Genomic DNA, 13066 nt, shown 5'->3' with positions numbered 1-13066 from the left:
GCTTTACTGAAAGTCCACTCATTTAAACCTCATCTAAAAACATCCTCCCGGAAACATTCAGAATAGTGTTTGACGAAACATCCGGGCCCAGCAGAGGGTGGAGGCGGAGGCAGCCAAACTGACACATAAAATTAACTATCACACAGTCTAACCAGGAATGATCATGCTCATTAAAGAAAAGCCCAAGTGGGGAGGGTATAGCTCGGGGGTAGAGTGCGTGCTTAGCAGGCTCCAGGTCCTGGGTTCAATCCCCAGCACCTCTGCTAATAAATAAATAAACCTAATTACCTTGCCCCCACTTCCCCCCCCCTCAAAACCCTGAAGCCCAAGCTCTCTTCTCTACGTGAGGCCTTAGGCCAAGCCCACTGGCTGAAATCCATAAACCAGCCTGGCTCATAATCCTAACAACCACTGTTGTCTGGTTTCACAAACGTGGGCAGATGAGAAACGAGAGAAGAAGCTGGAGAAAGCGAGGGCCTGCTGGACACAGATGCCAGAACAGTGAGAAGGGACAGCTCGCAGCCTGACAGTAAGGAGGAGACAGAAGATCTATAAAAAGTAGACAGAAGAACTATAAAAGCCCAGCTGCCCAGGGCCTTGAGTGTTGGTGTGAACTGTTCCGCTGGGCTCTGGGTCTCTAAACAACACATTCGGATTAGCTGTTAGAAGGGGTTGGAGGGAAGAAAGGGGGCCGTTTTTAAGGATGGGGAATGGGGCGTAATAGTCACTAGCTGATACGCATTCCCTCCCCTCCAGCCCTCTCTCGTGGATGGGCAATGCTGAGTTTTTTTTAATTGAAATATAATTGAGCTAAAAAAAAAAAGAAAAAGAAATATAATTGAGATAGTGTTCGCTTCGGCAGCACATATACTAAAATTGGAAGAGGATTAGCACGGCCCCTGTGCAAGGATGACACGCAAATTCATGAAGCGTTCCATATTTTTGAAAAGCAATATGTATATGTATATGTATATGTAAACATTATGCTGTACACCAGAAATTGACACAATATTGTAAACTGACTATACTTCAATTAAAAAAAAATATATATATATATAATTGACCTAAAACTCCGTTAGTTCCAGGTGTATCACATAGGGATCTGCTATTCCTATGCATTACAAAATAATCACCACGACCGATATATCTAGATACCATCTGTCACCATACAAAATTATCATCCATTATTGCCTATATTCCCCGTGCTGCACATTTCATCCCTGTGACTCATTTATTTTGTAGCTGGAAGTTTGTAACTCTCAATCTTCCTCACATATTCCGCCCCCTACACCCGGCAACCACCTGCTTATTCTCTTACACCCTTGGGATAAATCCCACTTGATCACGATGTAGGATTTTTTAAAATGGACCATGGAATTTGGTTTGCTAATATTTCGTTGAGGATTTTGGCATCTGTGTTCATCAGTGACATTGGCCTCTAACTTTCACTCTCAATGGTGTCTTTGTCTCATTTTGGTATCAGGCTGACGTTCGCCTCATAGAATGAGTTTGGAAGTGTTCATTCCTCTTCAAATTTTTGGATTAGTTTGAGAAAGATAGGTGTTAACTCTTCTCAAAATGTTTGGTAGAATTCACCTGTGAAGCCATCTGGTCCTGGACTTTATATTATTGGGAATTTAAAAATTACTGATTCAATTTCACCACTGGTAATTCGTCTGTTTATATTTTCTATTTCTTCCTGATTCAGTCCCAGGAGATTGTTTCTAGGATTTATTTGGGCCCTCTCTCTTTTTTTTTCCTTGATGAATCTGGCTAAAGATTTCTCAATTTCATTAAACCTGGCAGACAGCTGAAAACAAGAGTGTACAGACTAAAACAGCACAGCCAGAGGACAGTGGAAGCCCTGACCTGTATAGTGATAAGGGGAGGATGTGGTAGGCAGTGAGGCTAAGAGGTTGCTGGTCTCAGTGGTGGACAAGTTGTAATTGCAGCCGTAACTATCATTAAGTGGTACCCATGCAACTCTGAAACTACCATCACTGCCAAGAGAGCTATCCCCAACCACGCCCAGGTTCCAAACAGGATTATCTTGCCAAGATATTCATCATCCATTTATCCATGCAACAGCTGTTTTTGAGTCTATTACTCAAGCACCTGACTTGGCGAGCAAGACAATCAAAGTAACTGCACTCCTGGACCTTACATTTGAACTGGAAAAGGTGACATTAAACAAACAGTTACATCTGTAAACATATAATAACCAGCCATGCAAAGGGCTATGATGGTTGTGAGGAGAGTGCTACAGAAGGAATGAGAGAGACCTCGTTTCGATCTGAAGAGTGTGTGTAGGTGTGCAAGTTCATGGGTGAGACGTTGGCAAGGGTAGGCTCTTGCAGGGCCTTAAGGCCGCCACTGGGACTTTGGATTCTCACTCACTCATTCCTTCCTTGAACATTTCCTGAGAATTTTCTGCAGGACTAGGCCATATGCAGTGAGTAGGGACACAATGATTAATAATGGGGATAATAATAGTGGCCAATAGTCATAGAGTGCTTACCACTTGCTGTTAGAACTATTGTTTGAGGCACTTTGATGCCCCAACCCATTCAAGCCTCCCAGCAATGCTTTGGCCTCCTCGATACCACTGTTGTTCTCGGTTGACAGAGAGGGAAACTGAGACCTGAAGAAACTAAGTAATTTTCAAAATCAGGCAACCACTAAGTGGGAACACACTTCTGACTTCAGAGCTCTTAGGCATTTATATTCTTTAAAACATTTTAAAAATTAATTATTATTTATTACTTTTAATAGAGGTGCTGGGGATTGAACCCAGGACCTCGTGCATGCTAAGTATGCACTCTACTGCTGAGCTATGACCCACCCCTCGGCACTCATATTCTTAACCACTATGATTTACTGCCTCTTGTCTAAGATTGGAGGACAGTTGCCCTGGTCATGTGAGCCACCAAAATAATGCCTCAGATGTAGGCAACTAGTTAAGAGAATTTCCCAAACTTGGCAGATCATAAGAACCCCTGGGGGAGTTAGGAACAGATCCTCATTCTGGAGATTTAGACGCAGTAGATTCACCCTGGAATTCATATTTTTCACATGTTTGACAAACACTGGGTTAGTTTAGTTTGGTGGCTTTTTGCTGGACAGATCCTAGTTTGGCTGGGTGGCTGCTTCACTACTTTCCTGGATGTGTGTCACCCTGTGCGAACCATTTCACCTCTCCAGGCATCTGTCTCCCTTTCTGATAAATGCAGCTAATGATAGCAGCTTCTCCTAGGGCTGTTCAGTGGAGTAGGTGAGCTGCTTTGCAAAGTGCTTAGAGCAGTGCCTGATGCTTAGTGAGCGATGATGTCAGTAACGTGTTACCCAGCAAGGGCTCATGTGCCCGCACACAGAAAGCCAAACTCTGACACAGAGTGTTTGCAGCAAAGTCAGGGTTTATTTGCAGGGTGCCACCAAGGAGCTCGCCATTGGCTTTCAGGCAAGGGTTTTTTGTTTTTGTTTTTTTGGTCTGTTTGTCTGTTGTTTTGTTTTGAGGGGGAGATAATTAGGTTTATTTACATATTTATTTATTTAAATAGAGGTACTGGGGATTGAACCCAGGACCCCATGCCTGCTAGGCATGGTAGACACTGAGCTATACCCTCCTCCTCAGGCAAGGGTTTTTAAAGTTTTTAGGGGAGAGGGTCTTAAGATGCAGCAAGTAGACTTCATTCTGATTGGTTGGTGGTGAGGCAACATGTAACAGTTTCTGGAATTTCAACCTTCTGGTTCCAACTAGTCTGGTGTCTCTCTGCTTGTGTTCAGCTTGTAGGGGTTGTAGTTTCTACAGAACAACTCAAAGATATGCATCAAGTTGTTATCTACATCCCTTCAGGAGGTACCAGGAATCCTGTGACTCTGTTGTCCTGATCTTTAATTGCTTGAGCCTGCTCTCTGGAATTTAGGGAAGGCCTAGAAGGCTAAAGCCTTTTTTTCCCTACAAACAAGAAAAGGGGGACATGGAGGAGCTTTTACACCTGGGAAGGCCTGATAGGGTCCTGCTTGATTTCAACCCCCCCCTCCCCCGGCCCCATCCCTTTGATGATTTTCAGTCCTGAGGTAAACAGGGGCGGGACATGAAAGAGAATAAAATTTTAGATAGAGAGATTAATCGTAAACTCAGTAGGGAGTTCAGCTTTTGCAGGACTTGGTTTCAAATGGACCTATGATTAAGTGAATCAGGTGTCAGAGATCACAGCTGGTGGCTTGGAGGAATGTCCTGCCCCTGTCCTTCAGGGACAGGACAGGGCCAGGTCCTCTTGACTTTGAGGCAGGGTTCCCAGATAAAACAACAGGCCTCCAGTTAAACTGTTATTTCAGATAAAAACAAAAATTTCAGCATAATCTTCTCCCAGTACTGCATAGGTCACACTTGCCATTCATTGTTTATCTGAAATTCCAATTTAATGGGCTTGTACTCTTGTTAAATCTGGAAACCCTACTCTTCGGGAAGGGCTGCCCCTCAACCCCTAGCCCAAACGCCCTGCTGCAAGGAGGGCCCAGACAGCGGCCTCCACTCGCCAGGGGCCCTAGTCGATCCCAGAGGGGCCGCTTACGCTTCCGCCCTGCCCAGGCAGCACTAGTGGCGCCCCGAGTGACCGAGCCCTGCGCGCCCGCCCAGCCGCCCCGCCCGGAGCAGAGGGCGCACCTCCCAGCCCCGCAGGCCCCGCCCGGCGGTTGGGCTGTGAGGAGTCCCGCTGCTCCCTCCCTCGCAGTGTACTCAGGCGAGAAACTCGCTCGGCATGTCGGCTGTGGAGGCGGGGGGTGTTTTCCACAGAGCCCGGGGAAGGACCCTGGACGCGTTTTCCTCAGGTACTGAGGGCCCTTTTCCCCCGGAGGGAATGATTTCAGGGGTGCGGAACCTTCAGCCAGGGGGGAACGTTTGGTTGGGATGCGCGCCTCCAGCCGGACCCCATCAGGGGCTGCACCCCGGGGCTGGGGACTCCAGTAGCTGCCGCACCGCCCGCAAGTAGGGCTTCTAGGGGCACTATTGATAAGAAGGGTGTCTGGGCGAGCGGTCCTGTGATGGAGCCTCGCTGGCCTTGACCGGAGTTCCCTGAGAGAAGCTAGAGTAAGGTAGCAAAGCACAGTTACTAGTAGCGTGGGCTCTGCAGTTAGACTTGGTTTCCAAGCCCTGCCTTGGCCACGTTGCTCAGCAAGTCTTGGCCTCAGTTTCCTCATCTGTGAAACGGGAATAATACGAGCGAGGTTACATGTGGTGCTGGATAAGCGCTCGGGTCACGTTAGATGTGGTTATTTTTTATTATGGTCGTTCACCACGGTGTAGTTATCCTCCCTGATCATGGTTATTTACTATGAGTCATCCACCAAAATGTTAGCAGTGCCTATTAGAACAGGAGAGAGGAGAGGCAGTCAAGAGTCGTGTTGGAGTTAAATGCTTGGACTTTGGACGTAGATAATCTTGCTCGCTGTAAAAGTGGGTTTGTTAATACTTCTTACGGGAGGGTTAGGAGATTAAAAGGATTTCTGTAACCCAGTGTCTGACACAGGCTAGGTGCTGAGTGAATGGTAGCCCTCGAACTATAAATTGAGAGGGACATTTATTCCTGATTCCTTGGTCCTCTTAGAGCCTTTTGCTGCGTAGAGTCAAATCCTCTCCCAGAAACTCACCGATTTTCGTCACCCCAGGGAAGTCACTCCAGATGTCCTTCATAATCTGGCTTGTGCTCACTTCTCTTGCGTCATGCCAGCCATCCTTTCCCTTGCCCAGTTCTCCTATTTTTTTTTTTTAACTCACCGTTTTTTTTTTTTTTTTAAACTCCGTTTAAGAGGGCCAAGTCCTTTCTCTTAGCGCCTTGGCGTTTGCACTTCTCTGCCCACCTAGCTAATAGTTGGGCTAGTGGGGTTGGCTCTTTCTCCACCTTCATGTCTTACCTAAAGTTCAGAAGGCAGCGTGTAGCTCAGTGGCAGAGTACATGTTTAGCATGCAGGAGGTTCTGGGTTCAATCCTCAGTACGGCCATTAAATAAGCAAATAAACCTAATTACTGCCCCCCCCCACCCCCCAAAGGTCTGTCACTTTCTCAAACAGGTTTTTCCTGGCGACCCTTTTCTAAAGTAGGTTTCTCCTGTAATTCTCTGTCCTAAAGCCTTGTTCTTTTCCTTACAACTGTTGGGGGTAGGATAGGGTGTGTGGCAAGGTTCTGGAAGAGCAGGTGGGGCCAGAAATATATTTGAGGTGAATTTTTAGAAAATACAATCTGTTGTAGGGCACATTCTCTAAATATTCTAATATGCTTCTTTCACTCTGTTGTCAAACCCAAGATTGTGTACCCGACACACAGCAAGGCGAAACACAAAAATCAGAGTTTGGAGCAGAGAAAGGTTTGCTGCAGGGCCAAGCAAGGAGAGGGTTCGTTCTCAGAAGGCCTGAACTCCCCTTGGTTTTCAGGGACGAGTTTTTAAAGACAACATTTGGGGTGACGGCTGCAGAGGATATGACTTTTTTTTTTGATTGTTGGTGAGGTGACAGGGTGGTGTTCCAGGAATCTCAATCCTCAACCTGGTTCTGACCAGTCTGGGGCCTCAACATTCAGTTACCATTCTTCACCTGGGTGGGGGTCTTAGTTCCTGCAGAACAACTGAAAGATCTGTATCCGATTGTTAGGTTTATCCCTTGAGGAGGAGTTAGGACTGTTTCATGGCTGCACTTGTTTCTTGTCTGCCTTTCCTTTGTTTCTGCTTTCCCTCACTTCCTTAATGAGTAATTGCTTGAATCTGCTCTTTGGAACTCAGGGAAGGTCTGGGAAGAGACTACAGCCTTTTTCTACTAACAGGAAATGGAGGACATGCAGAAACTTTTTTTTTTTATGATAGAGGAGGGTCCAGCGGGGTTCTGCTTGGTTTCAGCCCAGTGTGAGGGTTTTGAGATTTATCTGTACTGATATAGGTGGCTCTAGTTTGCTCATTTTCCTGTTGGGCAGTATTCCATTGTATTAACATATACTTAATAATCTGTTGCTGGAGTCTGAGTGTCTTCCCTTTGCTTCTCCAAATCTATTCTCTCCCCAGCTATGCTTCAGGAGGTTGACTCCATGGGCTTCACCTGTGGGCTTCTTGCCCTCTGGCCTCCTGTTGAGTTCAGTGGGGAGTCCAGACTGGAGATTGGAGGAAGGGAGAAGCAAAAGTTGGAGTGTGTATTCCCCGGTTTATTACCTGTGGGATTGCCTCAGGCTGGCTGTGTTCCTTACCTGAAATACACTGCTTCTTTAAAGATAGCCTGAGCTGGATATCAGATTTGGGTAATCACTTCCTCCCTCTTTTCAGATGTAGTTCTGCTTTTCGGTGTTGAACTCCGAAACTGCCCTTTGTGATTTTTCTGCACTCAACTCATCCTAAATAATCCTTTTAAAAACACTCCTTTAATTATCCTAGTTTGAGCATGCCAGTAATTTCCTGCTATGATCCTGATATAATAGACTTTCAGTAATCTCCGGTTTTCACTCTTGGCACCTGTGCTGTTATGAATATTCTTGTACAAGTCTTCTCGTGGATACAAGGGGAAGTTTCTCCATGTCATATACCCAGCAGCAAAGTTCAGGGTTGTAGGGTATGAGCTTTCCCAGCTTTACTAGATCTTGTCAGATCACCTTCGGAGTGCTTGCACCAATTTATACTCCCACTAGAAGGCTATGAGGAGTCCTTGTTACTCTGCAGTGTCTCTTTTCAGTTCAAGAAGTATTTATTATGTTCCCATGGCACCCTCTTGTACCTTGTGAAGAGTAGAAAAAGGAGAGGGGAAGGCCAGCAACACACCCCCATGGGCTCATAATCTAGGCATCGAGCTACGGCACAAGAAGTAATTCTTGGCTGTAAGTGGGATTTTCAGTGTCGGTCCTGGGTAATGGTGAGACTGTTAACTGAAATCAGGGAGTAGGGCCAGGTTTTCTGGGATTGATTTGGGAAGTGGTGGCTTTGAGGTGCCATCAGGAAATCTGAGGCAACTTGTGGGATGCAGCACCCAGCTGGGGATGGGAGTGTGGGTGCCATCCATAGAGAGGGAGTAGATGGTCTTGCTGTAATAGTCAGTGGTACTACTAAGGGAAAGGTGTGTGGAATAGGGAACTGTGTGTGTGTGTGAGAGAGAGAGAGAGAACTTAGGATATTGCCAATGTTTAGGGTGTAGGAAGAAAGAAAAGACACACTGAAGGTCTCAGAGCAGGAAACAACCAGAAATTTTGGAAGATAAAACCAGGAGCCGGTCTTGGTACCGAAGCTGGGGAGAAGGGCTTAAGGCAAGGTGGGTCATAGGGTCAGATGCTGCAGACGTCTAGGTGAATGTTAGCCAAGCAAAGGATGGCAGGTTGATTGTTACGTCACCTTCAGCAGAGTTGTAGGGGGAAGCCTGGTGCACGGTGTTTGAGGAGTGGTAGAGAGTGAGGATGTGAAGTCAGCTAGGCTGGGATTCTGTTTGGAGACATTTGGGTGATGCATGGTAGACTTAGGGTAACAGCAGCCTGAGGGAGGAGCAATGCTGAAGGAAGGCTGAAGGGTCTGAAGCAGTGATGGTGATGGTAAGACCAAAAGGAGCATCCAGCATGTATCAGGTGTGCTTTATGTGGATTATCTCATGTAATCTTCAAAACAGTCCTGGTCAGCTAGCTCTTAGGATTGTCCAGTCTTTATAGTGGGAAAAAAAATCAATGTCAGAAAAGCCAGGCGACTTGCCCAAGGTCACATGATTGGTCTGAGATGGATCTGGGGTTGAAAAATGCAAAAGGCAGTATAATTGTTGGAGAGCAGTACCAGAGGAGCAGGGAAAAGATAGGGTGGAGAGCTCAGAAGAGGGGTTGGCCCTGGGAACAACTGGGAACAAACGTGCTCTTTGACCATCTCTCCCTGCTACTATTCATCTACCTAACTGTTGATCTGTCCATCCATTTGTCTATCAAGCCATCCCTCCACCAGTCTGTTCATCATATGTCCGTCTTTTCATCTGTCTGTCCATCCATTTGTCTATTGTTTTATCCATTTGCTCACTCATCAAATGTACTAAGCACCTCTCTTGGCCCAGGCATGGTGTCAGATGCCAGAGTGCAGTGATGAGTGGAAACCAGATGTGATTCTGCATCTCTGGCACGTGACTACTTGGAGAGGCCAGCACCATCCTGCCATCACACAAACCAGCACGTCACAGCTGTGGCAAATGTCAGGGAAGTGAGGGGACATTTTAATAAGGCCAGGCAGGGAGGGCTTCCCTGAGGAAGGGGTATGTCATCTGATTGCTGAAGGATGACATACCTGGGCTGAAGGGAGGGAAGACCATTGTAGCCCATGGGCAGAGCGAGGGAGAAAGTCTGGCACCATGGGACGGGACAGGGAAGGGTGTTGGTGAATGAAGCCCCTAGTCAAGCTGTGTGGTGTGGGGTGAGCCTGGAGCCTGAGGCAGGGGGCAGTTGAGGAGTTTTGTCATTATCTAATTGTAGCAAGTGGTTCTAACGACACAAGGCCTCATGATCAGATTTCCGACTGGGAAAGAATAGTCTAGCTGTAGCAGTATCAACAGAGGAGTTTCTGCTTGCGAGGAACTTGAGGTGCAACCTGATTTGAAGCTGGAGCTCACCAGCTTGTCTGATAGCAGCATTTCCAAGGTACACAGTGTTCACTTCGAATTTGTTGATGGTGCGTGTGGTGGTGGTATGGGGCTTCCAGTGGCGATCATGGGGCTGCTGAGGTGGGAAGCTTCCTAGCCCATTGGAGCTACCCCAGGGCTGCTGTGGGACCAGAGAATAACAGGGCCATTCACCTGGAAAAGAATGGTGGGTGGGGTTGGGATGGAGAGAGACTTAGAAGATAAACTGATGAGCTAGGAAGAGGGAAAGGACCCTGAACTTCTCCAGAAGTATAACCTGCACTTGGTCTCCTCTCTGGGCTGAGTAGCTCCAGCGGGCGTGCCCAGTATGGGTCATATAGCCCAGGGCTTGTAGAGGCCCAGCCTTTGAGGGGCAGGCTTAGAGCCCCTAGTCTTGTGGGTTCACTTTACTAGGTGTCGAACACCTAGTCTCCCCCCAAGCTGTGTCTGTCTCTGACTTTGTCCCCATTAGCTAGTTCCCCATTAGCATTGCTGGTGACTTTGAGCGATGCTTTTGGAGGGTCCACCAGTCCAGGCTCTGTGGGAAGGTAGAGACTCGAGTTGGTGAGCTGGTAGAGTTACCCCAAGAGCAGGCTCGGAAGAGGGTGGAAAGGATCTGGCTTTTTCTGTCTCTTGCCAAAATACATACTGCCTGGCAGAGAGGTTTGGTTAACTCCAGCAACAGTGCCTGAAAGCACAGCCCTGGTAACCCTCACACTTGCTACTGGAAGCCTCCTCCAGAACCGCTTGTTTCTCAAGTGACGCTTGTCGAGTCAAGCAGGGCTGTTGTAGCCAGCTTGGGCCACTGTCACAGAACACCACAGGCTGGACAGAAATGTATCGCTCACAGCCCTGGAGGCTGGAAGTGCAAGGTCACGGAACCCGCAGATTCGGTGTCTGGTGAGAGCCCTCCTCCTGGTTCACGGACGACCGTCTTCTTGCTGTGTCCTCACACAGAGGAAGCCAGGAGCGGGCACTCTAAGGGTCTCTTTTATACGGGCGGTAATTCCGTTTCTAAGCCCTCATGACTTAATTACCTCCCAAAGGCCCCACCTCCAAATACCATCACAGCGGGGGTTAGATCTCAACATAAGAATTTTGGGGAGACACACAGTCAGTCTATGGCAAGCACTTTACTTTAGGACCGTTTCCCCTCTGGTGCTTTTTGAGTAACAATATTCGCATGCCCCCAACCCCCCCCCCCCAAAACCCAACAGTATTCCCATGCCCTTCTTCCAGGAGTGTCGTTCGTGATGCTTGGCTTCAGTCATCCATTTCTTGTTAACACAATCTGCTAGGCTCTGTCAACAGATGTTTCTAAAAAATAAATTGTACATGTCTCACCTGAGAAGGTTCACAATCCTCAGGCATGTTCAAATATTCATTTTAATTGGACAAATTGATAATTATATATCCTTGACACGTATCCTAATTAAGACTACTTTCTCCTAACAAATAATTGTCTCTGAGAAGTTTCCAACATCTGTTTTGAAGAAATTCTCAAAGGGAGAAATACCAAGATAAACTGTGTTTTCAAAATTACCTATACTTAATTGTTTTCAGGTCCTCATCTGTCTTTCCAGTTCATTTTACCCCCTGGATATTTTCCCCCTTAGAGAACAGGGCTCTTCAGCGGTTTACCTGCAAAGATTATGCCCCTAAACATTTTAAACCTCCCGAGCTGTTTCAGAGGAGCCAACTACATTCACTAATCCTGAATGTCTCTTGATCCTTCTGGCAACCCTCTCACATATAAAGAATAAATGAAATCTCTAAAAGATAACGTACTCCACCCCTTCCAAGTCTCACCTAAGAACTTCTCTAGAAACAGTAGACCTGGGAGTGTTTGTTCAAGTTTGAAGAGGGTTGTGGTGCAAAAAATTCTAAGGTAATAATGAAGAAAGTGAAGTGAATGCCTTTAAGGATGCCACACACGTAGGCCAAACCAGTTCTCTATTTGAGAAGGGTTCCCATGACTAAACTAAGAATTTCGATGATTTATCCCTCCTCATTATCATCATCCGTAAAAATCAGTGTCACAAAGTTCCCATGATAGCATTTGCAAGAGACAAACGAACTTTTAGTTTTGAATGCCTTTTCCCTTTGTTTTTCTATTTTTAAATAACTTTATTGAGGTCCCATCACATCTACTCTTTTTAAATTTTGCTTGTTTTTAATAGATTTACAGAGTGGTCGTAACATCACAATTTTAGAGCAGCTCCGTCCCCCATAGAACTAAACTTTATGCATTTTCAGTCTCTTTATGTTTCCACTCCCAGCACAGTCAACTAGTAATTTACCTCCGTAGCTTTGCCTTTTCTGGACATTTCATACATATGGAATCGAATAACCTGTGGTCTTTTGTGACTGGCTTCTTTTGCTTAGTGTAATCTTTTCAAGGTTCACCCATGTTGCAGTGTCTATCAGCACTTTTTTCCTTTTTTACTGAACAGTTATCCCGGTGTATGGATAACAGCATTTTGTTTATCCATCCACCCACTGGTGAACATTTGAACATTGACGGGCATCCCTCCATCTGGACACTGGCTGTCATGAATAAAGCTGTTATGAACGTCCACACAGAGGTCTGTGTGTGGACATGTGTTTCACTTAGGTAGACTCCTAGGATTGGAATTGCTGGGTCGTTTAAGGAACTGTGTTTAACAATTTGAGGATCCACCAAACTGTTTACCAAAACAGCAGCACTGTTTATATTCCCACCAGCAGCGCATATGAGCTCAATTTCTCTGTATCCTCTTCAACACTTGTTACTGTCTGTCTCTTTGATTATAACCAAGCAAATGGGTGTGAAAGGAAACTTCTTCGTGGTTCTGATTTGCATTTTCCTAACACCTAACGCCATTGCACGTCTTTTCATGTGCTTATTGGCCATTTGTAATCTTCGGAGAAATGTCTATTCAGGTCCTTTGCCTGGTTTTTAATAGGGTTATTTCTCTTTTTATTGTTGAGTTGTCCTAAGAGTTCTTTATATATTCTGGATACAAGTCCCTTGTCAAATATATGATTTGCAGTTTTTTTTTTTCCCCATTCTGTGGATTGTCTTTTCACTTTCTTGATGATATCATTTGCGGCACCAAAGTTTTAAATTGTGATGAAGTCCCAGTTATCAACTGTTTCTTTTATTACTTCCGCTTTCGATGCCATGTGTAAGAACTCTTTACCTAACACCCAACTTGTGATGATTTCCTCCTGTGTTTTCTTTTAAAAGCATTATGATTTAAGCTGTTACATTTAGGTCTAGGTCCATACTGGTATGGGGTCAAGGTTTAATTAGACAATTTCCTTTTTTAATTTTTTCCAACTACAGTATAAGTATCTTTCTCCGTTTGGATTTTTTCCTGTGGAGTAGTCAGTTAAAAATCACTTAGAAAGCACTCTAAGTGAAGAATTCTTCTAGATTTTTACTTTCTTTTTCTTCAGATCTTTTACACCTGCC

General features: G+C 45.7%; 1 protein-coding gene and 1 pseudogene across 3 annotated transcripts in view; both read left to right on the top strand.

Annotated features, from left to right (window-relative positions):
* Positions 1-846: 846 nt before the first annotated feature.
* On the top strand, positions 847-944 carry LOC123618749 (U6 spliceosomal RNA; annotated as a pseudogene).
* A 3691-nt stretch (positions 945-4635) lies between these two features.
* CPPED1 (calcineurin like phosphoesterase domain containing 1) overlaps positions 4636-13066 on the top strand; it is a 182231-nt gene continuing 173800 nt past the window's right edge. The window contains exon 1 of one of the 3 annotated variants that reach the window (XM_045521722.2): positions 4636-4830. In XM_045521722.2, the coding sequence (XP_045377678.2) occupies positions 4761-4830 (70 nt within the window). In that variant the 5' untranslated portion in view covers positions 4636-4760. The remainder of the gene's footprint in view (positions 4831-13066) is intronic. The other 2 variants (XM_074346818.1, XM_010961729.3) reach the window with 2 other exon arrangements.

This window comes from Camelus bactrianus, chromosome 18, assembly GCF_048773025.1.
Source record: "Camelus bactrianus isolate YW-2024 breed Bactrian camel chromosome 18, ASM4877302v1, whole genome shotgun sequence".
Classification (NCBI taxonomy): Eukaryota; Metazoa; Chordata; class Mammalia; order Artiodactyla; family Camelidae; genus Camelus; species Camelus bactrianus.
This window is presented reverse-complemented; position numbering and strand designations above follow the sequence as displayed.